The sequence below is a fragment of the Ammospiza caudacuta genome, chromosome 18, assembly GCF_027887145.1.
Source record: "Ammospiza caudacuta isolate bAmmCau1 chromosome 18, bAmmCau1.pri, whole genome shotgun sequence".
Lineage (NCBI taxonomy): Eukaryota > Metazoa > Chordata > Aves > Passeriformes > Passerellidae > Ammospiza > Ammospiza caudacuta.
This window is the reverse complement of record NC_080610.1, coordinates 4,051,168-4,078,792: the sequence shown is the minus strand read 5'-3', so window position 1 is coordinate 4,078,792 and position 27,625 is coordinate 4,051,168. Positions and strand designations below refer to the sequence as shown.

Below are 27,625 nucleotides of genomic sequence, written 5' to 3'. Positions count from 1 at the left end.
TTCACCACTTCAGTCCCTAGGAATTACTGTGGTTTGCTGTGCCTCTGCCCCTTTCTGAGCTGAGCTCTAATCTTCGCTGTCACTACAATTTTTTCAGTGGATGGAAAGGGGAGGGCACAGCAGTGTACAGTGGTTTTTTCCACTCACTCCCTCTGCCTGTGCTGAGGCCTGGGAGATACCCAGCACAAATTTTTCTGTTACTCAGATAGATATCCCTGTAGTGCTAGGCCTAAAGAGGCCTGGACTGCAGTCCATCCCTTTTAAATCAGAGCTAATCATGTCTGTGCTCCTTTTGAAGGGTGGTCCATGTGCAACATTTCCACATCTATTAACTTAAATGTGTCTTGAAACCAGGTCAAGATGTATTTATCTCTTCTTGAAATCTGGCTCTTGAGGACAGGGCAAAGGCAAAAGGAGTGTTCATCTTCATATATGACTAAACCTTTTTTTGAAAGAAAAGCTCCTCTTGAGAGTATTTTGAGAAGGCACCCCCCATCTCAACTACAGGTCTTCCCAGAGTAACAAGAAGGTCTCAGACAAAAGATTTCTGCTGCATTTTATTTAAGCATCAGACAAGATAAACAGCAGTGGTAGCAGCAACTATGATACCAGTGCCTTTTGCATTGGGCAGATGCCAGAGTTCTCTGGAACTGCAGTTCTCAGCCACGGTGAGGGTTCAGGAGTAGGCTGTGGTCACCCCAGGGCACCTCAAGCAAAGGTGCTGTTATTCCTGCCCACATTGCCAGCACTGATGTCAAAGAAGCTGATGTAGATTCTGCAAGGGAAGACAGGCACTGTTACCAGCTGGGAGCAGAGTGTTGCAGGCTGCTCAGGACAGGCTGCAGATCTCCCCTGGGGCTTTGTCCTTCCCAGGCCTTGCACTCCCTTCCCCCTGTCCTGTTCATGCCCCATCTCCTTGCATTCTGGAGTTCCTAGTGATCAGGTTCTTATGTCTGCACTGGGTCTTTTGCACATGATATCTGTGGGTACATACAGTGTCTGAACCTACATCATTTTAACCAAGGAATTCTGCAGCTTGTGGACATCAGCACTGCAGCTCATGCAATGGTTCTTTTCTTTTTAGCTGGGGAGTTGCTCAGTTGACTTGGCATTTGGTCTCTTTAATCAGCACATTAATAGAAAACACCAAAGGACCAGCCTGGGATGAATAGCTCTAACAATCTGTGGAAAGTCATGTCAGACAAGTTGCTGTATGAGCTCACCTGTCAGATGGTATTTTCAGCTGTTTGCTCATCAGCTCACAAAGCAATTTGCAGTAGCCCTTGTTCTCCTGCTCCCCTGTCTTTCCAATGCTGTAGAGAAAGCACACAGCACAAGGGTCTGTGGAGCCACCAAAGGACATCACCTGATCAGGAGAGATCTGTATTGCTAGATACTGTTGGAAGAAGAAAATGAATGTTATTTTCTTCACCATGTTAAGAAAAGTTTTAAAAATCCAGGAAGGCATTTATGTACCTAAACTGCAGTGAAAATAAGTGCATGTTTTTGATATGCAAGACTTTCATTTGTTGACATCTTACTGTCTAGATTTGTGTTCTACTCCAAGATCCTCACTCCTGTGTCAAAGGCCAGTGCAAAGACTCCATAGTTTTTAGGGTTCCTAGTGCAGGAGCTCCAGGAGCTCAGTGACCTGTGGTACCTGCAGCACCTCCTCCAGGCCAGCAGGCTCTCCCTGCCCTGTGGGAAGGTCAGGCACAAGGGGCAGTGCAATGCTCCTGCTGCCCATTGCGTTCCAGAGGGATTTTGCACCTCACTGGCTCCTGCTGCAGTCTTCCCTGCTGAGGGAAATGTGAACTGACACTGCAGAGGCCTAAATCAACATGCACCTCATTAAACAAAACACAGCCTAATCCTGCTGTTGTTCTTGATATCAGGAAAAACAGAAGAAAGTATCTATGTTAATATTAATGACCGGCCCTCCATTTTCCCCCGTGCTAATACACAGTGTCAGATCCACCCACTGGGGAATGTGGGGATCAGCTCCTCTGGCACCCATCTGCCCCCTGTGCTGCTCTTCCCCACGTTCATTAGCAGTGCATCATTGGAACTGAGCAGCACTTCACCCTCTTGGTAAAACAAGGCAGCCTGAGTACCAGGAGCTGGCTGGGTAATTAGTGTTGGCCATCATTTACAGTTTGTTTGGGTGTGAGGTGCATCAGACCACAGCAGCACAGGATCAGCCAAGGAGATCCTGCTGAGGTACCACTTGCTTGGCCCTGCTCTCCCCTGTCTGGACACCACGTGCTCTTGACTTTGTGCCAAGTGTAGGTACATCCATGCCTTTAACTCCTACCCAGGAAGCAGGTTGTCACTATCAAAATAAAAATCAAGTTGAGGCATTAATCAGCATTATTCTCTTCTTAGAACAGTTTGAAAATATTTGGAACAGTTCTTCCAATAGGAAAAAAACCCTATTTGATTAAAAATCCATATTTTTCCCAAATGGCACAGTTTCCTGTGAGAGGAAAGCTCTGCATTCCAGCCCACCCTAATCCTTTCCTTCTTTCTGTGTTATAACTAAGAGACTCTCCCTTTCCTATTGCCTCCTTTGTCACGAAGAGCTTGTATGTCCTCTTCAGAAAAATCCCTTTGTTATTCCCTGTATATCTCTAAGTCCCATTACATATCCCTTCCACACAGCTGCACAAACCTGCTCCAGCTGCATCCCAGCCCTGGCCTCTAGCTTTATATTCAGAAGCTGTTATGCAAGACACACCCCTTGCCCCCCCAACAGCAAGTCCTTGTTTGCTAGACTGATAAAAATTGGATTTTTAAAAGAGAGATAAAACACATCAGTTTTATGTAAGAATTTGATGTGTTCAGGTGTCCCAGTGCTTGGAGAAAGATTTGCTGGGGAGTCCTCAGACCCTTTCTGTAGGCACCAAAACTTCCTTCTTTCCACAGTTTCAAAGCATCACTCCCAAAACAAAGCGAACATTTTCTGAAAATGGGCTGTGAATATGCACCAAGGGTGCTTAAACAAGCAGCTACAGATCCACAGCCAATTCACTAAAGCTACTGCTGAGGTACAGCTCATGGTAGGAAGTTTTCAGCTCTGTAGAGAAGTTTTCTTTTGGTTTTTCATATTCTACAACCTTCAGCAAGCAGCTGATACAGTGACTAGTGGCCAGTCAGTATTAAGAAAAGAACAGCCTTATAAATCCTTCTCAGCCCCTCAATACCAGTGTTTCAGGGCCTCACCTCAGTAGCACACTGCCATATTTACCTGCCATGTTTTGGCAAGTAAAACCCCTCCAGTCTGGTAGTGAAACCAGCAGGCAGCTTTTACTCTGCTATTTTGATTACAAATAGCAGGATGCCACACAGATATTTTTGCCAGATGTCCAAGCAAGCTGAATAAATAATTTTTGTGCTTCAACTGTAACCACTAGGTGCCAGGCAGTTTGGTAAATAGCAGGCACTTATTCAATAGCTCTCAGCAAGGAAGTGGAGGCTGAGATTTGCTTTTCAGGTTCTTGAGAGGGATTCACAGGTACCTGTGGACACATCCCCACATCATCCAGTGTCCTCATCTACAGATAAATACATGCAATATCATCCCACACAAATTTAGTTTGAACACTCCAGGGTTTTGAGACCTCAACAAAACTAAGCCACAGTGAACAAGTATTTGGTGTTCTCCCAGAGAGAAGACTGCAAATCCTGGTGAGTCATTAGCTATATTAGTTTATCAAGGCTATCACTCAGAAACAGATCATTGCATAGGCACAGCTGATTAAAGAAGGAAAACATTTCAGCAAATGGACTTACCTGTGCTGGTTTGCCCAATGCTTTTGATAATTGTTGGGTGAGCTCCCCTGCAAAAGATTCTGGAACTTTGGCCTTGCTTATATTTGTGTTAACAATGAATTTAGGCTTCTTTGGATCGCAAGCAGGTTTTTTTTTCAGCTCACCTTGTTCTCAGCTCTATTTCTAACTCACCACAAGCTGGCCCAGCCCACTGTGCCAGTGAGCACCTCAGGAGCCTCTGAACAGTCAGTGCTACCTCCAGCAGGTGCATTGGGAGGGTGGCAGTGTCCCAGGAGGGGGAGGCTGGCTGTGCCATCTGCAGCTGCTAACACAGCCTGGGGGGGAACCCAGCTTTGCACCCTGGAAACCAAAGCATCCAAAGTGACCCCTTGTGTTTGGAGACAGCCCAGTTGTCACAGACATGTTTTGTGAAAAATCTTTTCCTTGGGGATTTTTCCTCCTGAGAAGCTGGGAGGCCTCAGGAACAAAATGCAAACATTGATTATCTGCTGCTGTGGAATGCAACAGGTGCATCTGGGATTGGCCCATGTTGGTTGTTTCTAATTAATGCCCAATCACAGCTGACTTGGACTCTCTGTCCCAGACAGAAGCTTTTATCATTCTTTCTTTTTCTATTCTTAGCCAGCCTTCTGATGAAATCCTTTCTTCTATTCTTTTAGTATAGTTTTAATATAATATATAACATAAAATAATAAATCAAACCTTCTGAAACATGGAGTCAGATCCTTGTCTCTCCCCTCATCCTCAGACCCCTGTGAACACTATCATACCCAGTCATTAAACCAATGGAATATCAAGTGTTTCAGAGGCTGAGGGCAGGTTGTAATGCACCTCTTTATGCAAGCTAGTAATTGTTTCTTAAAAATGGGATGAATAATTCAATTGTGAGGTCTGAAACTCTCTCTGTGGAACAGACCATAACAAAAACCCTCCAGTGGCACATGTTGTGCAGACCTTTCCTGAACCATGACTAAGTCACCACAAAGATGCCTTAAAATCAGAATCTTGATTTTCCAGCGTGGTGATGCATCCTACATGCTCAGAGAAGGCTTGTTTTCAACTTGCTCCTTTGTTGTGCAAATAGTTCCATAACAGTCCTAACTCCTGAGAGATAGGAAATCCACAGGAGCAGCTTTGATCCAGACTGGAGGAGTGCAGGGCAAGGCTGGGATCATCTCACTGCTTGGAACAGCCTTACATGAGAGAAGTGATTTAGAGGGATCACATGGAGTTTGATAGAGGGTGTTCACAGTGAGATGTGTGGGGACAGCAGGGTGAAAATGCTGGTGGAAATAACATAAATGGTTTGATCATCTCTCCATGCTAAATGTGATGTATGTCCTTGTACCCAGTTGTTTCTGAGTTAAGAGCTTTTCTACTCACTCCATTTTCTCCAGGCTTTCTATAGCTTGCACTAAATGTTGCATTGAATGGTGTAATCGAAGTAAACACTTTTTCATTGTGAAAACTTCTGTATGAACATGCTGAAGCTGATTGTGTTCAAGATCAGGTTGACTGGCCCTGAACAACCTGACCCAAATGGTGCCATCCCTGCCCATGGCAGGGGGTGGAATTAGATGATCCTTAAGGTCCCTTCCAACCCAATCCATTCCATGATTGTGTGGGGTATGCTGATTTTAAGTTAGTTCCTTCACTGTAGCACCCTTGCTGTAAGAATTCAGCAAACAACAAGTCAGGAGATGAAATGTCAGTGTTCATTTCCAGCCCACGTTTGTGGATTGTGTTTCCTGTATGCACTCTGAAAATAATGAAAACCCTAAAAAAACCCAGAAATAAAATCTGGTTTCCAAAAAGCCTTTTCAGGGTATGTTTCCTAAGCCAAAGTGTTAAAAACAAACACAAGTGACTCCTCCATCTGCAAGGAGAGGAGCTGTAGTTTGTAATATTGATTCATTTTTTCTTCAGTGGTTAGGGGAAAGCAGGTGGCATGACCCAAACTGTTTGGTTACAAGCCATCCTATACTTGTTATTGGTCACTTGGAAAAACTTAGACTATTTCAAATGAACTTCACAACCTATTTTTATTGCTGGGTACAACAATCAGTCGTTATTCCCAGCTTGCTTACATAGCAAGAAAAACATTTCCAAAACAAACTCTTTCTTCTGTGCAAACATCTGATGTAATTCCCAGAAGTTGATGCAGCAGGTTGGAAATCAGTTCCTTAGACACCAGAGATGCTCTCCAGAGCTTGCTTTATTTCACAGCAGCCATTTCACTTCTTTTGCCTGCAAGAATATCTCAGTTTAGCAGGTCCTTCTCCTGCCTAGAGTTACTGGGATGTTTCCCACTGAGATTTCCATTACATCCCCAGGACTGTTGTGCAGCAAATTTCACTTTCAATGCTTTTCTCTGTTGTCATGTTGAAACCTTTTTCTGAATTTGAGGTGTTAATTTTTATTCTGTATCATCTCGGGTCACCCAAACCATGTATTTAGCTTTTCCCTCTGCTGCCTGTCAGCCACACTTTCGACTTTTGTGTTTCCCATTCTTAATCATTCTTTACCTTGGTTCATCTTAAAATATTTCACTTATTCTTTTGTATTTCTGACATTCTGAGCTGTTTGCCAGCAGGTTCCTTCTTAGTGTTACTTTAGAATAATGAGTTTCATATCTATCTTAAAAAAGAAAAAACAAATGAGACAGAAGAGCTTGCAGTCTGTTTTTAATGTTTCCTTTTTAGTTCTGTTGCAACATTGTTTCCTGTCTTTTCTAAGAGATGCAAATTTCTTCTCCGAACATTCAGAGCTTGGTGCAATACAACTGTTCCTTAGGAAGGTTATTTTCAGTGACAGAGGTTTCTTTTTTCCCGAAGTTCAGCTTGTTGAATTCTGCTTTTATTTCCATGATTGATTTTCCCTTGGTCTCAGGAAGATACAGGTAGATGAAAATTGCTGATAAAACAAGGATTCCCAAAAAGATGAGGAAGCAGAGGGGTCCAAGGTTATCCTGCAGGCAGAAATGCAAGACTGTGTAAGGAAAATAAGAAACTGATTTCTATTTCCCTCCCTTTAGTGCAAGCCTGTGTCTTAGAAGTTGAAATTCAAAGGTGTGCTCAAAACAGAGCCAGGACAGGAACCAACCCAGGAATTCCCACTGGCCTTGTTGGACCTGATCCAATTGCTGCTCCTTGAAAAGCCTGGGGGTTTCTCAGCAGGTTTGGTGTTTGGACAGTGCTAAGCTTTGCACATCATTGCAATTTATTGCTGTTATTTTGCCCTTGTTGGCATTCAGAAATAGATGAGCCTGGGAAGAGGGATCCTCTGAGAGTCACTTACAACAATCACTGGAAAAATCATCCCAAGTACAAAGAGTCCCATCCAGTTGATGCAGCCAACAATCAGGAAGGCTGATGGTCTGTATGACTGGCTGAAGATTTCAACCATCACAGATATGGTGGCTCCAGCTGGAAAAGCAAAGCCAAACACACACCAGGTAAATTTGTTTCCTTGCTTCTGCTGGAGCTCCTCCCAGTGGCAGTGGCAGAGGGGACAGACAGACAGAATAGGTCACCTGTAGATAGGTGGCCTCTGCTATGAGGGTGAAAGGCCTTGATTCCAGAAATGGAATCCAGCAGTTAATTTAGGTTTCTCTTGTTGGTACTGGAATAGTTTTTCTGGTATCAGTGGGTGTGTGCAGTTCCATATTGCACTGGTGTCACAGACATCTTTTATGAAAAATCTTTTATGAAAAATCTTTTCTTTAAGATTTTTCCTCTTGAGAAGCTGAGAAGCCTCAAGAACAAAATGTAAACAATGGTTATCTGCTGCTGTGGAATGCAACAAGTAGACCTTTGATTAACCTGAGTTGTTTCTAATTAATGGCCAATCACAGTGAGCTAGCTCGGACAGAGAGTCCAAGCCACAAACCTTTGTCATCATTCTTTCTTTTTCTATTCTTAGCTAGCCTTCTGAGGAATTCCTTTCTTCTATTCTTTTAGTATAGTTTTAATATAATATATATCATAAAATAAAAAAATCAAGCCTTCTGAAACATGGAGTCAGATCCTCATCTCTTCCCTCAACCTGAGACCCCTGTGAGCACGGTCACACACTGGTAATTGTAACTGGTGCAGGGTTTATAGAACCAGCCTCCCTTTTGGCTCCTGTGGCCACTTCCACCTGGAGCATGTTGGTAGGCAAAAGCTTGTTAAGTTATTGAAGATGATTACTTTAACATACCTGGCAATGCCCAGAATCCTCTTTTTAGCTGATTAATTTAGAAATTGTTTTGAATTTTCTATCTCATGCCCTTTGGATAAGATGATACTGTTTTAAATTATTTAGATCATGTGATCAGCAATAAAATTTGAGGGGTCTACATCCTTTTCCTGTCTCCCCTTGTATGTGTCTGTCCTTCCCTCCTTAATTTGCAGAACTTTTTAGCAAGGCACTAGCCTGTTCTTCCTCTGCCAACCAATTCAACCCCAAATTTCCTCCCAGCATCAGCACTGATGTACTCACATGGTCCAATTCCAAAGAAGACAACGAAGAGGAAGATCAAGATAACACTGAAGTAATGCATCCAGAAAAAGCGATGCTGAAAGTGAGAAACCAGTGATACCAAACCATCGGACACAGGACAGAGCAGCAGAGCTCTGTACTCCTGCCACTGGCTGGAGATTTTACACACCTCCTGCAGGTTAGGAGCAGAAAGGGAGGCTGGGGAAGTGGCCAGGAGGCTGCTGCCCCTTTACCTGCAGTGACAGGGTGGTGGTGAGCAGTGCCAGCACAGAGCACATCAGCAGGTACCCGCCCCAGAGCAGCACCTTCCGCCCAAAGCGGTCTATGAGGGTGCTCTGGAAAGCAGAAAACACAGCTCACCAACCCCAGGCCTCAAAGGAAACCATTCCTCCTCTCTCCATCTGTTCTGTGCAGCAGACTTGTCTCAATAATAGCCACAAATCAGTGTCATTTGACAGCCTCTTAGTTCCTAATGAACTTGATTCGTTTTTTTTCAAAACTTATTCAATATTAATTAAGCAGTGTTTATTAGTCAATCCTAAGCTGTTATTAGACATTTGCATGCTGGCGTATGTCAAATTGTCCACACATACGTACACACATCTAATCCAGAACATCAGAAGATGATTATTTTGCAGAAAAAAGTGAGTCTAAAGACACACACTCATGCAAATAATTTAGGGGAAAAACTTCTTTATATCCTGCCTGTGGTTTTGCAGCAGCAGGAAGATATGGCTTAGGTTATGCAAAATTTCTCTGAGCCCAGTTATAAGAAAGGAAAGGCACAGTTGTCGACCACATTAAATTTTTCCTTCAAAGTCAAATCTGAAGAGACTTACACACAGTATGGAGGACAAGCACTCACACAGCCCAACTCCCAGGGACACGTATGGGATCAGGTATTCTTCAAACTTGGCTGTGTGGAATACTTCAAAAGAATAGAAGTAGATCTGAAAAACGCAAAGAGGAAATAAACCTGTGAAAAAGGTGTTGGATTTGAGATACAATTCTAAGCTGGTTTAATAACATTGAGAGGCTTCTTGTGCTGCCTCTCTTGTCCTGGGGATGAGGAGAACACTCAACTGCATTTATGCCACAGAGCTGCAGCGTGGTCATGACAATCAGCAGGATGTAGAGCTGCCAGCGCAGGGATCGCTCTTTTAGCACTTCAAGGACACGCAAGGTTTTGGTGCTCGCCACGGCGCCCTTCTCCTTCATAATGTCATCAATTTCTGCTTGGTGGTCTCCTTCCCCCCAGAGCTTCCTGATGGCTGCAGGGGACAAAGAGGGAAGTGGGTTATCCTACCAAGATAACTCCTTCAGCATTTGTGGGGGTTTCAGTCATTGGTTTTTCTGGGTCTGGATTGAAGGCACTTGAGACAGTAATTCATGTTCAGACTCACGTGTTTATTATTTCTTATCAGTAAAACAGTCTCACTGCTGTGAGTTCAGCAGCTTTTCATTAGAAGGCACAATATGGCCAACAATCTCTTGTTACAAAGTCTTTTAAGACTGAACTATTCAATTCAGAGCTGACACCTGGATTATTTTCCCTTTTAACCCAATAACTGATCCTAAAGAGCCCCCAATGCAGACTTTTCTGCCCAATTACAAACTGCCACCCAAACCCATGAGGAAGAAGGAAGAAGAAGGATGAAGAAGAAACCCAGGATGACACCCTGTGTTCTCCATCTTGCTTCCATCCACAACATACTAAAAATCCCAAAAGCTCAATTTCTCACCAAGTGACACACCTACACTAGTCTCTATAATCTCTTTCACACCTTTGTGGATCCTGGTCTACCTTGAAGTGTGGGAAACTTTCTCCATGAATGAGGGTCAAAGTCAGGGCAGACAGAGAAATATTCCCAGTGCCCAGGGTTTCCACATGCATTAAACCCTTCAGGCTGCCTGTCCTTTGGAGTAGGTGCTGGTGCTGCTTCTGCCATCTGGTTGCTGCAGGGGCAGTGAGCAATTTGAAGGATTTTGTCTGTCTGGTTGTCAGTATAGCACAGCTTTCTAATGTAGAGTTTACTTAACAAAATAAACATTTTAGTACTTTTTATTTAACAATACAAAAAAGGAGAGCTGCCTGAACCATTTCTTTTAAAGAAATAAGGCAGTGCCCACCAAGGTGGGAAATGTTAGATGTGCTGATACACATCTGTGTTTCTTGTCTTCATGGGCTGAGTGAGGTTAACACAGGCATTGCCAGGGGCACCAGGGATACCAGGGGTACCAGGTTAGCACAGACATTGCCAGGGGTGCCAGGGATACCAGGTTAAAACAGGCATTGCCAGGGGTGCCAGGGGTACCAGGTTAGCACAGGCATTGCCAGGGGTACCAGGGGTACCAGGTTAACACAGGCACTGCCAGGGGTACCAGGGGTACCAGGTTAACACAGGCATTGCCAGGGGCACCAGGGGTACCAGGGGTACCAGGTTAACACAGACATTGCCAGGGATACCAGGGATACCAGGTTAACACAGGCATTGCCAGGGGTGCCAGGGGTACCAGGTTAGCATAAACATTGCCAGGGGTACCAGGTTAGCACAGACATTGCCAGGGGTGCCAGGGGTACCAGGTTAGCACAAGCATTGCCAGGGGTACCAGGTTAGCACAGACATTGCCAGGGGTACCTGAGCTGTTCTCTGTGAGGCTGCCTGTGCTCCATGGCACTGCCCTGTGCAGCACAGCCCTGCCCTGCCTCCTCTGCTGCAGAGGCTCTCCCTTCATCTCCCTGGGACACAGCAGATGAAGGGAAGAAGTGAGGAAAGCAGACACTCTACCTTTCCTGCAGGCTTCCTCATTACCCTTCTGTATCAGGAGGTAGGATGGTGAGTCAGGGAAAAATGGGAGGGTAACCAGTTGAAGCAATGCTGAAAGTCCACTAGATGCTAACAACCATGGCCACAAAGCTTCGCTTCCTAAAATCTCCCTGGAAAGTGTATGTGAAACAAAATTATGCTGAAATAATGGAATGAATGTTCAGGAAGCTTTTCTGAGTGATAAAATTTCCCAGATTCCATTCAAGGGTTCACTGGAGTTAACCTCTGAATTTTAATTTGGCAGATTTCACATTTTTGGCTATTTTTATTTCTGACAATTTATTTTAAAGGAATTATCTGATACTTTGAAAATCTTTCTGAGTATTATTAGAACCCAGTAGAATGTCTAGAGAGCTGATGAGACTCATTTGACCACTGCTTGGCCACAAGAGCCAAACATTTGCTATGACTTTTTATGTAAGTGCAATGAATATTGAAGGGGAAGTCTCCCAGCAGAAAGAGTGTGGAAATAAGAAGAAATCAGATTATGAGTAAATAATTTTCTACCTTCTGTATTTAAAAGTATATTTCCCTCAAATACAATTAATATTTTTCTTCTGGCATAAGCTAAGGCATGTTTTGGGGAGGAAGAGAGTGTTTCTCAGTCACTGACTAGGTGAGAGGATAAAGTTAGAGAAACATTTCTACTTTGAGTGTAACCTGATAAAAAAATTGGAGAATTTACCGTAGTCCAACAAGCTGTCCTGTGAGCTTTCCCAGGGTCAGAAAAACAGCAACAGTGGCGTTGGTAAAACCACGCAGCTTCTTGGGTGAAATCTCTCCTACATACTGAGGATGTATGTTGAGAGAAAAACCTTGAACATACAAGAGGATAAAGAACAGTTGAAATATTTAGAAAATATTAACTTTTTGACCATCCTATCTTATATTGTTTCCATTCACTCTGCTATTTAGATTACACTTTCTTGCAAAAGAGAAGATACTTTCACTTTTATTGTTTCTGGTTTTATTTGCTTTAAAGACCATTCTTCAAAGATGGCTGTAGAGACAAGCCCAGGACAGCTGGACAATTTTGGTTTTTTCATTGCAGTTGGCTCTGGTGGCCAACACTGGCTTCAGGAGAATGCCCTTATGGTGTTTACCAGGTTTCCCTGGGTGTTGTGGTATTTTTCTTACAACTGTAAGTGTCAGGAGTTAATTATAGAGGTGCACTTCGGTGTGAGAGCCGGGAAGAGAAAAAGATGCTTCAGAAAGAAAATTTACTTTGTATCTGGAAGTGCACAGGGGGATTTTGATCCCAGAATTTGTGACGAAGAAAGATCTGGTAATGATGACAATGGAATTTAACTCTTGAGGAAAAATTCTGCAGTGTGTGTCTGTCTACTGACTTCTGTGAAAAACATTTCAGAGTAGTTGGATCTTTTGTTCTTTCAGGTAATTATTTCAGGTAATTATAATATATCAGGTCAGCCTTGCAGGCCTGGCTGACATACCTGCACCAATGCCGTAGAGAAAGCGCCCAACCAGAATCATCTCAAAGGATTTGGCTGTTCTGCTGAGGGCCATGAAAAGTGCAGCTACCAACATGATCAGGTTGGTGAACATTTGGCACTTTTTCCTGAAAAAAAAAGAAAAAAATACCTTGAGAATTTAGTGAGAACTTCTTTTACTCTTTTGACTACTCTTGCTGTGACAGGAAGTGTGGTACAGCAATTCCTACTGTTTTGAGGAATGGCTGAAATATTTTCAACTTAAGATGGTCAAAATGGTTCTTTAAAACTTTAGGATCTTTTAGATTTGGATTTATAATCTTTTTTAGGTTAGAATTTAAGCAGTTTGTCAGCATTTCCACAGTACAAGTAGGAAAAAAAGATGGAAGGAGTGGCCCAGTTTGTCAGCAAGATTTTGAAATGGCTGTAAGTCTTTATAAAATGTCAGGTTGTTCCCCAGAAATAGTCTGAGTCCACGGGTCCCATTTTGGAATGGCTCATACCAAAGGCACTCTTGGCTAAATGGGGTCTCTGAGATGGCAGACAGAGTTTTTAGAGGACATTTCATTTCAAAAATCCCTCTGTGAGAATCACAGGCTGCTGTGTTCACCACCCTGCTGTCTCAGGCTCCAAGTCTTTTGCACTCAGATGTTTTGCTGTGACATTTGTTAGAGCAGAGCCCCCTTGCACACACTGAGGATCACAGAGATTCTGTGTTCAGGCTGTGATTCAGCAGTTGGGCTGCCAAGTGTTAAATAACCCATGGGAGTGGTGCAGGATCCTTTTGCAGCCTTGGGAGACGCTCAGTGTGTGGGATGAGGCAGTGTCCCACAAGAAATTTCTTGGGGGCACTTACCTGTCAGGAAAGAACACAATTGCAGGCAGGTTAAGATGGTTTGTTGAGACCCAAATGAGGGGCCCCTGGATCAGTGTGTTGTGGAGCACATCTTTAAGTGGGTCACACCAAGAAGATATGTTTGCCAATTTCTCTGCAAATGAAATTAGTGGTGTTACACACAAGGCACCGAGAACAGACCACACTGGTGAGGAATCCTTCCTTTGTCCAGTGGCAAAGAGAGTTTGGAGCTAGCTTTCAGTAAAATGGATTGTCAGGAACAGAGATGTCTCTTGGACATTTGTTTTGGTGCTGATTATATCTTACAGTGAAATTACAAGCAACTTTTTTCTCCTCTCTCCATATTTTCACTAGAGCAGATCTGAATATTTAATGTCACGTCACCACCCCACAATGAGTGCATTTAAATGGAAATCTGACTCTTCTTTGTCACATAAGGATATTTTCCAGGTGTTTGAGTAACTGCACATAGTGTGTTACAACACAAGACACACAGCTCCTTCATTGGGGTTTATAAAGCTTGGGAGATCTTTATGAGAATGAGAGGGGACCTTGGGGAGAATGTGACCCTGTGCCACTGCTGCCAGAGACACTGATCTGGTGATGTGCTGGTGACTGCAGCCCTCACAGAGCACAGTTCTCTGGGGAGGGCAGATAAACAGGACAGAAGGCTGCTTGGAAAAAGTGGATATGCCAGGAAACCAAACCAATTGTCTTCAACAGGGCTGCTTCAACAAAAAATAAGGGATTTATTTGTCCCCTTGGTATTTCCCTGTGCTTTCTGACTGCTGAGCTGTTAGAAGCAGCACTTACTTTCTGTATTTTGTAGTCAGGTAGCCACAGCAGAGGCTGCCCAGGAACCCTCCTATGCCATAGACAGACACAATGAAGGACCACAGCAGCATGACTGTGTCAGGGTGGAGGGCAGAGCCGTGGCGATCTATCCAGGTTTCATTGATAAACTTCCTGATGTGCTGGAAAAGAAAACAACATTTACCTGGATGATGGGTCTGGATAACCAGATCCCTTCATATTTTGTTGTTGTATTTCAGGCCAAGCCTGTGGTTCTCATGTTAGACTTACTTTGAGACTTTTTGAGTAAAACTAGTTAACTGAGATCACACTGCAAATTCTTCAGGGCTGTAGCAGTCAGGAGCTTCCTGGTGAGCACGCTGAGAGCTCAGCTTGTGCCCTCCTTTGGAGGCTTGTACACCACATGGCAAGAGCTTATTTAAAATAGAAAATGCTGTCCAGCTCTTTTAAGGAGGAAAATTTCTCTACACATGATGTTACTGTCAGCCAAAGAAAAGGCCCAGACACATCAGCTGAGTGCTCAGTAAATTTGGGATTATGGGAGAACAGAGGCTCTCACCTTTGTGTTTCAGCCTCAGAGAATGGCTACTTACCACAGAAGGATAGTTGATGACAGAAATATGGAATCCATATGGGAAACTGCCCCCAATTCCCAGCACTAAGATCATCTGAAGTAGGCCCCGGAACTGAACCTGCAAAGCAAAAATAAAATCTCCATCAGCTCCTCACTACTCTAGTTTGTGCAAGGCCAGAGACTTTGTAGCCACTTCCTCTTTGATCACTTCAGATCCTTTTGAATTCAAACACTTTTCAAAATCCCTCTAATCTGCTGCCAAAGCACAACCACCAGCAACAGTGCCAGAGCAAATAACATGGGTGTAAGGTGATAGATAACCCATCACTCTGCTTGCAAGAAGGAAAAGGAGTTTGAAAAGGTGCTCCTGATAGTACAGCTCTCACTGTGTGCCTGCTGACAGGTTGGCTGGATAAAGGTGTCAGACCTGGGCATGGGGAACAGGGAATCATTTTCCCTGTGTGCCATGGTCAGCAACCAATGTACACCAAACCATAATGTATGATGATACATGCCACTTCTTCCCTTTTAAAGATTATGGAAACTCCTGATGGATTATATGAATTATTTTTTGATGAAGTGAAGAAGGTAATTTATTTAAAATTTTATGTCATTATTTCTTAGCCTTTTGCTGTACCATTACTATATTCATTATTTTGGGAAGTAATCAGAGTGCTTAACATTTAGTATTGTTTTCAGTAATTTAGAAGACAAAGTAAAGTATCATAGTGGTGGGAGAGCCAGATCTGTTGTTAAATTTTTATTTCATTTCATTTCATTTATTTAATTTAATTTCATTTTATTTTGTTATATTGAAAAGACAATGCAACATGATCTTCATGGCCCTAAACCCCATTGCTCTTTGTGATGTTTAAACACAGGAAGGAAAGATGGTCTCTGTAAGAAAGGAATTCAAAATCTTTAAAGAACCTGAATCTCTAGAATTATGTTATCTTTGTAAGCCAGAGGAGATGTGAGCAGGTACTCACCAGGCTGGAGAGGAAGGCAGCCATGTCCTTTGAATGAGCCAGTGCCTGCTGCTCACTGCTGCTACCTGCCAAGGAGCCAAATGCCCACATGACCCAGCAGCAGTGTCACTGAACCAGCCCCATGTTACAGAAGTTAAATTTTACTTCAGAAGGTTTTGAGTTAATTGCACATATTCCAGCTGTCGTACAAAGTTTAGGGTTGCTGGATTAAATATTTCAACCAATGCTCATGTGCAGCCCAAGTGAACAGGATGGTGTCCCTTGCAGGAGCTGGTGCTTCATGAACTCTGCCTTCTGCTACGGGGACAGGGGACTGAGAAAACAACCTTAAACAGGATTCCCATCATCATAACCTGCTCAGTTTTCAATATAAGTGAGAAACTTAGAGACAGAGCTCTCTGCTGGGAATCTTAGGTGGGGCTTGGGCAGTGAACTCCGGCACTTTGGCATGTCACAGGGAAGAGCTGTTCTCTCTCCAGGTGATGGCAACTGGAGCACATCGTGACTTAATCATTACTGGAAGGAACTGAGCTGCTCCATGATTTTGAAATGGGGTGCAAACTTAATAATTCTACACTGGTACACCAGGCTTGACCAGCCAAGTGTTTAGTAGAGGATTTTTCTTTGCTAGTAGTGAGAAAGATTCATCATGCACAGTTTTGTCTGGCATTTCCACTAAGTGCACTTATTTCTGTGTCTGCAATGAAAAATAAGGTTCTTTTGGAGCAGTTTTGTAACCTCCACAGCTGGATTGATGTCTGTTTTTTCTGAGAGAAAATTCTTAGGCTTTAACTGCAGTTATTTCACAATTAAGAGGATCTTGAATGTATTGATTTGGTAATGGCTTAGTTATCACTTGCCATTTACACTTCAGTTGAAGGAGAGGATGAAGAAATCATAAAGGGCTTAGTTGATACCAGCCCATATTTACTAGAAAATATTTCATATGCAAAGAATATTCCTGGATTCCCTACTAATGTTTGAAATGTAGGGTATGGCACCACCAGCCATTTCTCCTGCCTCTCTCAGGCCTCATCATGGCCTTGACTTTGCTGTTGGTTTGTGTTGAGAGTTCATGGAGGGATATTTTCATCTGAGGTTCTCCAGCAGATAAGCTGTTGTTGGAGTGCAAATGAGACCCTTTGATGCTAAGAATTTCCTTTTCTGTAAAGTTATACAAAGCTGAAACCACATGATGTGCATCTGACTAAGGGACAAAATTCCATGTTAGCTGCTGGTATCTGCCTTGCTCAGATGATCTTGGGGGGACACACAAACAGGCAATAACATGTACATTTCATCATGGGGCACTCAAATGCAGCCTGTTGCACCTATTTTCTAATGTTTTACTTCACCCACTTCTACTTTGTGTATTTATACATATTGGAATTCACACTTTTTTGCTCAGACTTTAATTTAGAATTCCTACTTTGGCTAGGTTAAATCTCATAACTCTTCCTGTGTGATGTCTTTTGCATTTGTGGTGATTAGTGACTGTACTTGTGTGCTGTTACTGCTCAGACTGTTCTGAGACCCCCTTTATCAGATGGGCAGCTCCATAATATCTTACAGATATCCTTTAGTAGATTTGTGCTCAGGACAGGAAATCTCACAGCATCAGGTCCTTTTACAGCCATGTGTGACACACATATCCAAAGCTGTGCTAAGCCTTCCTTAGTACAGATCCATATTTTTTGTGTCCAGCTGAGGGAAGTTCACAGATACATTTTAAAAGTTTTTTTATCTGTCTCAATTAGTATTTGAGCCATATCTCACCTGCCAGCTGATGTCTCTGTGCATGCAGTGCTCCTGAATTTCTGTCCCCTTTGTCCCTGTGCCCTCCCACGTGTATTTGAGCCATTCCTTTGCTGTTTCATCCCTTGACCTCGCTGTGCCCATGACACAGCTGCTGCTCCAGTGAGCACAGGCCAAGGCTGCCCTGTGCCCCACATGGCTGTTCCACCTCACTGCCCTGCAATGCTCCCCAGGCCATGGCTGGCTGCCCATGGAGCATCCTGGGGGGAAGGCTTTCCTGAATGGCATCTAATGAATAACTGAGACACAGAAGTGACTCACTGGGGAGCCTGGCAGCAGTGCCACACAGCGCCACTCTGCTCTTCTTTCCACAGATTTCAGGGACTGTTGTAATGGAATGGTGTTTCCAGAGTGGCTGGTAGAGAAGAGAGAATTCTGTTTTGCAAAAAATTGATATTTCTCATCTATATTGGTAGCTGTGTCCAGATGACTGGTAGTTTTTAATCATATTACCTGTATATGGAGCACTACAAAGTCACTGAGTTTTCTGACTTCAGGACTCTTCATGTTTTGGAGATGCATAATTCTATTTATGTAGTTGTATTTAATGAGCTGGCTGAAGTGTCACTCAGTACTAAAGACAGGAATAATGAAAAACCCCAGTCATAGAGGGTTATGCACACCAACAACTTTTCCTAGTCAGCTCCCCCTGAGGAGATAATGATGTGGGGAAAGAAATGTTTGTGGAGGCCAGAAGTTTATTACAAGGCAATCTGCCATTTTTATTATAGTTACCATTTGCAATTAAAAATAAGCAGCAGTTAAGATGAACAATTGAATTCTTAGTTTGAGTAACCTTGTTTGAGTTGAAGTAAATAGTCAAAAGCAACAGCAGAGGTAAAACCACTTATTTTACTGTGCAAGTCCAGAGTTTGGATTTAAATTGTATTAAGGCTTCACAGTAAGGCTTAGCTTTGTTCATGTTCTTCCTCAGAGTTTTGCTTTGCTCCTACAACCATGTGAGCCTCTCATTACTAGAAAGGAACACACAGAATGTTAGATACCTTCTAAAGAAAAGAAAAGTTCTTTTTCTATTCTTCATGGGCCTTACATATTTCAAAAAAAGTTTCTGATTCAACGTCTTCCAGTCTGAGGCAGTTCTTCTGGAGCAAACAGGTTCCAGGTAGGCAACAGGCACAGGAAGAAAATAGCAGTTCAGCTGCTGTGGGATTCACAGCTCTTGAGATATCTGTGGGAATTCTGCTCCTGGAGGAGCTGCAGGCTTGGGGTGGCAGCAGAGATGGGCAGGAGAGCAGAGAGTATCTGAAATGGCTGTGGGTGCTGGGGGTTTAGGCAGGATGGACTCTCCCCCCAGTCCTTTTAGCTCTGTTGCTGAAATGGTTGGAGCCTGTCAAACAAGACTCTGCACAAGGACAACATGGCACTGGGCATGGGAACCTGGCAAGGTTTGGTTATTCAGCTGAATCTACAGAAACAAAGAATTTATCTCCTATCCAACTAAATTTTTTCTTTAATCTCTTATGGATTGAACACTAGCCAGAGATAGCAAGCCAAGAACTTCACTGTTCCCATTTCAGCCCTGTAAAAACATTCAGAAATCATAGAGAGAGAGGATCACAGGTCTTCCCTTTCTCTGTGGTCAGCAGAGTGTTTATAAATTCTACATGTGGACTTTCAGTGTGTATTGGTTACTCTGTTAAGTTTACACATCAGCACGTTAAGCCAAAATGCTCCTGGTTCACACAGGTCTGTCCTGTTAATATCAGCCCTTATCACTTTTCAGAGCTGCCCAGAGCGGAGTGCTTGAGAAAGAAGCTGGTTGGCAAAATGGGAACCGTGTAAGTGACAGATAAGAAAGCTGACAGTCCATTTGGAGCAACTTGTTAGGCAGAAAAATGGCAAATGTCTTTTTTTTCCCTACTTTTTTACAAAAACCTGATTCCCCCTCAAGGTCAGTCAAAGCCTGGTGCAGAAGGTATAATCCTCTGAGACGTGATTTGGAGTTGCTGGAATTTTCTTGTTTTTAAAGTTCAGCTTATTGAATTCTTCTGTGATTTCCATGATTGATTTCCCTTTTGTTTCTGGGAGGAACAGGTGGACAATCATCCCTGAAGTGAAAAGTACCACCATAAAGATGAGGAAGCAGAAGTGCTTCAGTCTTTCCTGCAGGGAAGAACAAAGTGAGAAAGAAAGCAAGATTAGCACATCTTTGCTTTAGTCACTTTCTTGGCACATTTTTATATTTGGGTCCCAGTGTTAGTTGGCTCTCCTTACGTTTTGGGCAGAGAGAACAATCCTTCCAGGCCTGAGAACCAAGGCCACCAACACTGCCTCAGGCCCAAAAAAGTGTAAACAAAAGGGAATGGGGTGGAGGAAACCAAGAGAATGTGACTTCATTACCTGAAGCTGTAATTGGACAATTAACCTCTGATAGACTGTCATTGTGATATTTCTGAAAAATCCTCCTTGCCCCGGGATTTTCTCCTGGCAAGCTGAGAAGCCTCAGAGAGGAATGAAAACAATAATTATCTGATTGCTGCTCCTGTGTTTGCTGCTTTGGAATGTGGCTTGGACATTGATTACCAACAGGTGAATGTTTGATTGGTTCCATGTGAATTGTTTTAACTTAATGGCCAATCACAGACAGCTGTGTCAGACTCTGAGTCAATCACAGGTTTTTATTATTCATTCTTGTTAAGCCTTCTGATGTATCCTTTCTCTTTCTTTAGTATAGCTTTAGTATAGCATTCTATGATTATATGATGTAATATAATATAATATAATATAATATAATATAATATAATATAATATAATATAATATAATATAATATAATATAATATAATATAATATAATATAATATAATATAATATAATAATCAGCCTTCTGAGAACATGGAGTCAGGTTCTCATCTGTAACCTCATCCTGGGGACCCTCACAAAGACCACAATAGACCAAACTTAAATCTGTCTGAGAACCCTGTGACCATTGCCCACCTTGGTTGTAGCCTCTGTGAGACTTTTGCACTGCCCAAGGTGTATCTTTGAAGGCCTTTAATCAATACCTAATTTATTCTTTTAGCTCTGTCTAGCCTCTGTTCCAGGTAGCCATCCCAAAGCATCACCCAGAGTATTTTGCATTTGATAAGGGATTCTTTCCATTGACCAATATTTCAGTCTGAATGAGTATCTTGGGCAAATCAGGGCCCTTTGGTTGCAGAGTGGGCATGGGAGATGTGAAAAATGCATATTTTATGATTGGCTTTTAGCAAATATTAGAATGAATATTATATGTGTTATGTTAGAAAGTTATGCTGTGTTAATTTTCTTAAGTAGTGTGTTAAATATAGTTTGAGGTTATAACAAAATGTTAAAATAGAAACTATGCTATGTAAGATACATTTTTAAAGAGAGGAATGAGGTACTCCCACCAAGATAGCAGCCACAGGACACCTAAATCCTTCAAAGAAATAGAATTTATTGCTCCATTATCAGGAGAAATGAACTTCTTCCTGCCTCGCTTGGGCAGGGTGATGCCGTCAGGATTCAGAGGAAGAAGCTGACACTGCCCAGACAGAATCCTGTGTTTGAATGGAATTTCTGCATCATGTATGAGGTGTATGAATATGCAACAGGCTGTTCCTTTTAAGGGTTAATACTTTGTTTACGTGGGTCCTTTTTTGGGCTTATTTTGCCCAGAACGAGGAGCCCGGACTGCCCATAACTCTTTGTTTTTATTGTCTCCTGTTGTCCTAAATCCTAATTGTCCAAAATATTATTACTCTAATTACATTGCTATTTTTATAACCATATTACTATTAAACTTTCAAACTTTTAAAGCCAATCGGTTGGCGTGTTTCACAGAGGGAGAGCAGGTGCCAAGAGCGCTGCAGCTGAGCCAGCGGCGCCGCCCTGCCCGCACTCACCACGATGAACGGGAAGGAGGTGCCGATCACAAACACCCCCAGCCAGTTCAGAACGGAGCTGATCACAAAGGCAGGGGGCCTGCAGGACAGCTTGAAAATTTCCACCCTGGTGGAAACCGTGGCGCCACCTGGAAGGGAAGAAAAACGAGAATTGTTTCTCGTTTGATGTGTTTGGAGTCCACGTTTGGATTGGGTGTTACACAGTCAGCTGGTAGATGCTGCTATAATGGACTTCCAGGAGTGCCAGAATTGTGCAGTGGCACTGAGTGTGCTGCTCTTTGTTACAAAAGAAAATGTTTGTGGCATCTAATAAACTGCTAGGCATCAGTTTGTGAAAGTGGTAAAATACTCAAATAAATGTAATAAACTGCTAGGCATCAGTTTGTGAAAGTGGTAAAATACTCAAATAAATGTAATAAACTGCTAGGCATCAGTTTGTGAAAGTAGTAAAATACTCAAATAAATGTAATAAACTGCTAGGCATCAGTTTGTGAAAGTGGTAAAATACTCAAATAAATGTAATAAACTGCTAGGCATCAGTTTGTGAAAGTGGTAAAATACTCAAATAAATGTAATAAACTGCTAGGCATCAGTTTGTGAAAGTGGTAAAATGTCACTCATGCACCCGGGTCAGGGCAGGAACAGGCAAGAGGCAGGATCGTAACAAAGGCAAAGAAGGTTTTATTCAAAAGAACCACACTTTTTAAAAATATACATTCTATTCTATTGGCTAGCTAACAGAAACATCTTTCTCATGTACTGTCTTTGAGAGGAACAGAAAAATAATGTAGAAAAACAGCACTTGCAAATTGTTTATAGTCAACAAGTTATCACATCTTTCCAGCTCCCTAAAATTTCTCACAAGCCACTGTGAGAAACTCTTGCTGCTTCTCTTTCTCTGTCCCATGGCATCCACAGTAAAATACTCAAATAAATGTAATAAACTGCTAGGCATCAGTTTGTGAAAGTGGTAAAATACTCAAATAAATGGAATAAACTGCTAGACATCAATTAATGGAAGTGGTAAAATACTCAAATGAATTTAATAAGCTGCTAGGCATCAATTTATGAAAGTGGTACTCAAATAAATTTAATTAACTGCTAGGCATCAGTTTGTGAAAGTGGTAAAATACTCAAATAAATGTAATAAACTGCTGGGCACTAGTTTATGAAAGTGGTAAAATATTCACATTTTGGGGGACATCCAAGAATTAAGTAGTTGACACTTGAGAAAGCCTGACATCATCTCATGAAAGAAGATGTATCAGGATAGAAGGACAATTATTATTGATAAAATGAATTTTCTGTGTGATTCTGCTGGATTGCCAATGAGTAAGCTTCCCAGATTCACTTCCTGGGCATTTCAGTTTGTTTTGAAGTCATAGGATTTCAACTGTTTTGAGTTAGGAAAATAACTCAACCCTGCCATATGGGAAGGCAAATATTTAAAAAATTATTAGCCTTTATAAAATAAAATTTAATGAATAGCAGACAATAAATTCTAGGAAAAAAATTATTCCAAAGTAGGTCTTCTGCACTGCTGTCTGTGTGGGATAAGATGTAACATTATACAACACTGAATTTAAAAGAACTCTTGCTTTTCTTCTTCTCATTTTTTCCCCCTAGCATTAAAAAAAAAATCTTTTACCCATCTGCTTTTGCTCTATTTTTGCTGTATTTTTCCAGTGTTCTCCTTTCCTCTTTTTAGCAAAACTCAAACCTGAATTTTGAATTTTATGTCCAATGAATAATTGGACCCACAATGTTTAAATGCAGTTTAAATGACTGCAAGATTATGTTAAATGAATTTACTTATGCTAAATATTCTGCAATATAAGGCAGTATCTCCTAACCCTATCAATAAGCTCACATGACTCAATTCCTTTATTTCCTTTGACTGAGAACTTACCTGGCCCAACAGCAAAGACAACTGTAAACAGGATAATGAGAGCAAGGCTGCAGTAGGGCATCCAGAAGTACCAGTCCTGGGGAAAAAAAACCATAACAAACTTCTGGTTAAAAACTGTTACCAGCCCTAGGTGAGGAATGCTCCTGCTTTTCCAACACTGTCACCTCAAAAAATAAATATTCAGTGTGTGGGCACTGAGAGCTGAGTGCTTCACTCTGTGGGTGGAGCGGCTGAGATCTCTGTCAGGTGAGCAGACAGGGCAGAGCAGCTGCAAAGCCAGGGAGGCTTCCATTAAATGAAATCTGAAGAGTTCTTTTGCACCCTGTCCTTTCTTTTTGATCTCATAGTTCTTCCTCTGATCCTTAGGGATACGAGAAGGACAAATCAGATATTTCTTAATTTTGTTCAGTTATGGATTTAAAAACTGGTACTGAAAAGCAATTTTTATAGATCTTAGTCAAGGAGAAATGACACTCGATGCTTTAGGTAAAGAAGATTTCTCTCTCCTGTGTTGGAGAGAGAAATGAGTGAAACATGAAGCTTTCATGAGTGAAACAAAAGCAGAAGTCTGCTGCCACCTTGCTTCCAGGTCAGTTCTGCAGTGTATCTGCAGAGCAGCTCTGGATGAGTACTGGTAACACAGGAGATTTGCTTCTGAAAGAGCTACAGAGGTGTCACTGTTTGAGAGGTGACCTGGTCTCCAGCCTATGAACAGACAGTGCCTTCCCACAATTATCTGCAGCAAAGTTCACTTGCCAATGAACTGATGCCAAAGCTCTGGGGTTTTGCTGTTACTTGTTAAAACCAGCATGAACAGAAAGGGCCATTTTCCTACAAGTGCCTTGTGGTGTGTGCTGGCTGCTCTTTGGTGTTTGCTAAATCAGGAACCAGTGTCCCAGGGGTTTTTGTGTTCCTTGCTAAGGTCATGGGACCATGTTGAAAGGAAGGCAGGGGTACAAGAGACTCTGGCTAAGAGAGAGTTTAATTCTACATAGAGGTAAGCTTGATCTAAGCCTCACTGTCCTTTCTCAGTAGTGTGGTCCTGCCAGGGAGCTTTACATCAGAAATAGAATAGAGCAATCTGCTGTGAGCAGAATTTCCTTACCTGCAGGGACAGAGTCACAGTGATAGCAGCTAGCAGTGAACCCATGATCCAGTAGCCTCCTCTGATGAGCGCTTTCCTGCCCAGCCTCTCAATGATGGAGCTCTGAAGGACAAAAATCCCATCAGTGTCAGTGCCAGAGAGCAAAATGTGCCCCTCTCCCCTGGTAATGGGACTTACACAGACTACAGCAGCCACGAGTTCAGAGAGCCCAATAGAGAGGGTCATGTAGGAGGCCATTTTCTCATCAAAGCCAGCTGCCTGGAGGACTTCAAAAGTGTAAAAATAAATCTGGAAAAAAAAAAATCAAACAGTAAGAGAAGAAAATAATGGATTTCTTATCCAAAGTTGTGTGACACTACCCTAGATATGAGCTGCTGATCAGGGAGCATGCAGCTCAGCTTTGGAGTGAGCTGGAATTCTGTACTCTTTTTGGTAGTATTCACTCTATCAGCAGACAAAAATATTATAAAGCATTATATAATTATTTTACTAATGAATTTAATAAAGGATAAAATGCTGGGATAATTGGATCTCCAGCTACTACAATGCAATCAGATTTGCAGACTCCTGATCTAGGTGCTTTCAGAAACAGCCAGCCATATCTTGTTATCAGAACCCATCCAAAACCATCAGTGTAGGACATTCCCAAGAAAGAGGAGCGTGGGTTATGGAGTCATGAGGGGTTAAACCAAACATCTTCTCAAGTATCTCTGCTGGTGTTTGGGGATATGCTGAGTGATAAAGATTCCAGTTTAAGCTGTGTTAGATTCAGCTGTGTTAGATTCAGCTGTGTGTTTCCTTTACAGATGCTGCTGCAGCATGGTGTTAGAGGCAGCAGGGTCATGCAAAGCTGTGACTTTGGCAGGACCCCAGAACAGCAGTGCAGTGAGGAAGAGCTGAGCTGCAGGAGCTGCAGAATAGGCAGCATGCTTGCTGTTAGCTTTAAGGGCAGAGTGAGCAGCCTGCCATCCCCACATCTCAGGGGACAAATAGCAGCAGTTGCAGTGAGCAATCACACAAAACTACAGATCTGGGCAGCAGAGAGTGGGCTCATTCCCCAGAGTGAGCTCTGCAGTGGCTCCCGAAGGTGGCTGCTCAGTGAGCCTGACTCAGAGACAGGGAACTCCAGCAAGGACGAGAGCTGGCCACAGGGATGTCACACACAGAGCCCAGCCCAGCTCTGTGGCTGCTGCTGAACTGCAGAAGGGCTGGCACACAGCGAGGTTTGGGCTGAGAAGCCTGAGAAAAATGGAGGCAGCTCCTGTGAGCTGTGATATCTTGGGGCTTGGAGGGGAAATGCACTCAACTGCATTGATGCCACAGAGCTGAATTGTGGCGGTCAGGGTAACTATCATGTACAGCTGCCAACGGAAAGCTGGTTCTCTCACTAGTTCCAGGACACTCAAGATCTTGGTGTTTTTCATTGTTGCTTTCTCTTTCATGATGTCATCAATCTCTGCTTGGTGTTGGCCTTCACCCCAAAGCTGCCTTATGGCTGTGGAGAAGGAGAGCGAGACCTGCCATGTTAATTCATCTCTGTTTTTTCCCTAAGGTTCCTGAGCAGTGAGACAAGAGTCTGGCAGCCCAGTGTGCAGGGCTGGGGCTGTGCTGAGATGTCTTACAGAATGTTCCAGAGCCCTTACAGGGTGTTCCAGAGCCCTGATCCCCTCCTGCTCAGTGGGCCCTAGTGGGGTGCACAGGGGCTCCCTCCCTGCCCATGGGGCCACTGTTCTGCCTTCCTCCTTCTCTCGGGGTGTGAGCAACCAATACCCAGAGCTAAGGGTTGCCCTGCAGAGCCCTGCAGTGCAAACAGCTATTTTTCAATTATTATTTAGCATTAATCATCAGGCTGACAGTGCAGGTGGTGTCAGACAAATGTGAAAGGTTTTGTACCACAGAGCTGCAGAGGGAAGAAGTTTTGTGCTCTGTGTGGAGACTACAACAATAATGGACTCAGTAGGTGTTCACAGAGCTATGTGGGAAATGAGCAGGGAGAAACTTTGTCCTGTTTATTTCTTTCCATATGGGGGAAGCAAGCATCACAAAATGATTCTAAGTGAGGAACAGGAACCTGAAGCCCTCAATTACCTTTTTTGCAGGCTTCCTGGTCTCCTTTCTGCATGAGGAGGTAGGGTGGGGACTCTGGGAAGAAGGGAAGAGCGAGCAGCTGCACCAGGGCTGGGAGGCCACAGGAGGCCATCAGCAGGGGCCACAGTGCCTGGCTGCCCAGCAGCTCCCTGGCAGGGACAAATGTGGGTTAGAGTTCATTGCATCTGCTCTGAGGAGACAAAGGAAGGGATGGAAAAGCAGAGGGAGGAGCAAAAGGTGAAAAGGATCCAGAAATTAATTGTGTGGGTAATCAATTGCATCATACCTTTGTCCTGAAATTTGCCCTATGGCTTTTCCCAACGTCCAAAAGAAGGAGGAAGTCGAGTTTGCAAATCCACGGAGCTTCCTGGGGGAAATTTCTCCAACATATTGGTGATGTAGAGGAACACAAAGACCTTGAGGTGAGGAGGGAGTTATGGGAGAGAAGAAAAAAGACAAAACCACTGGAAATCCAGTTATATTCACTGGGTGTAAATAATTAAGTATTACAGAATACAGCTGTGTCTGGCACATAACTCACACCTGAGACTTTCAGAACTAGATTTTTTAAAACTATTTCTAATAAAGTATTGGTCCTCTTTGCAGAATGCAGTTTCCTGACCTTAAGAAATGTACAGTTCTCCCTTTGAAGTGCAGGTGTAGCCTCATCATAAGCTCTCCTGTGAGCCTTAGCATGTTTTAAAGAACACAGGGTATGCAAGTGCTGAATAATTAAACACTTTTCAGCAGTATTTAATGTGCTTGTAGTTAACCCACATAATCTCAGCCTTTTCTGACATAATGCTTTTGAAGAACTGTGTGGCAGACTCATGGCAAATGATCACAAATAGTGCTACAGTCAATGTTGATTTGTATGTGATTTAGGTGGAGACATGAGTACTTATTTTCTTCTATCCAGAAATAATTTTTATGATTTCAGGCAGAGTTGATGTTTCCAGTTAAATTTATTAACTCAGACATGCTAAATACTAGTCTGGGAACAGAAGCTTTTTCCTGATATGGTGGTCACAGCCCCTTT

The 27,625-nt window shown here is 42.8% G+C and overlaps 3 protein-coding genes across 3 annotated transcripts in view; all 3 read right to left on the bottom strand.

The window, feature by feature from the left end:
- Nucleotides 1-539: 539 nt before the first annotated feature.
- On the bottom strand, nt 540-4,042 carry LOC131565868 (macrophage migration inhibitory factor-like). Its single transcript, XM_058816951.1, has 4 exons — nt 4,028-4,042; nt 3,793-3,900; nt 1,224-1,396; nt 540-775 (listed from the first exon to the last, which is right to left on the bottom strand). The coding sequence occupies exons 1-4, from the start codon at nt 4,040-4,042 to the stop codon at nt 709-711; spliced, it is 363 nt and encodes a 120-aa protein (XP_058672934.1). The 3' UTR covers nt 540-708.
- Nucleotides 4,043-6,532: 2,490 nt separating this feature from the next.
- LOC131565595 (solute carrier family 2, facilitated glucose transporter member 11-like) lies at nt 6,533-15,809 on the bottom strand. Its single transcript, XM_058816559.1, has 12 exons — nt 15,786-15,809; nt 14,816-14,914; nt 14,223-14,383; nt 12,557-12,681; nt 11,788-11,917; nt 11,064-11,212; nt 9,358-9,545; nt 9,114-9,224; nt 8,508-8,609; nt 8,275-8,350; nt 7,090-7,217; nt 6,533-6,760 (listed from the first exon to the last, which is right to left on the bottom strand). The coding sequence occupies exons 1-12, from the start codon at nt 15,807-15,809 to the stop codon at nt 6,554-6,556; spliced, it is 1,500 nt and encodes a 499-aa protein (XP_058672542.1). The 3' UTR covers nt 6,533-6,553.
- Nucleotides 15,810-18,336: 2,527 nt separating this feature from the next.
- Nucleotides 18,337-27,625, bottom strand: part of LOC131565867 (uncharacterized) — a 28,061-nt gene continuing 18,772 nt past the window's right edge. Inside the window, exons 16-23 of the mRNA XM_058816949.1 lie at nt 26,873-27,002; nt 26,587-26,735; nt 25,806-25,993; nt 24,676-24,786; nt 24,499-24,600; nt 23,394-23,469; nt 21,485-21,612; nt 18,337-19,724 (exon numbers count right to left, since the gene is read on the bottom strand). Coding sequence (XP_058672932.1) covers nt 19,518-19,724; nt 21,485-21,612; nt 23,394-23,469; nt 24,499-24,600; nt 24,676-24,786; nt 25,806-25,993; nt 26,587-26,735; nt 26,873-27,002 — 1,091 coding nt within the window. The 3' untranslated portion in view covers nt 18,337-19,517. The remainder of the gene's footprint in view (nt 19,725-21,484; nt 21,613-23,393; nt 23,470-24,498; nt 24,601-24,675; nt 24,787-25,805; nt 25,994-26,586; nt 26,736-26,872; nt 27,003-27,625) is intronic.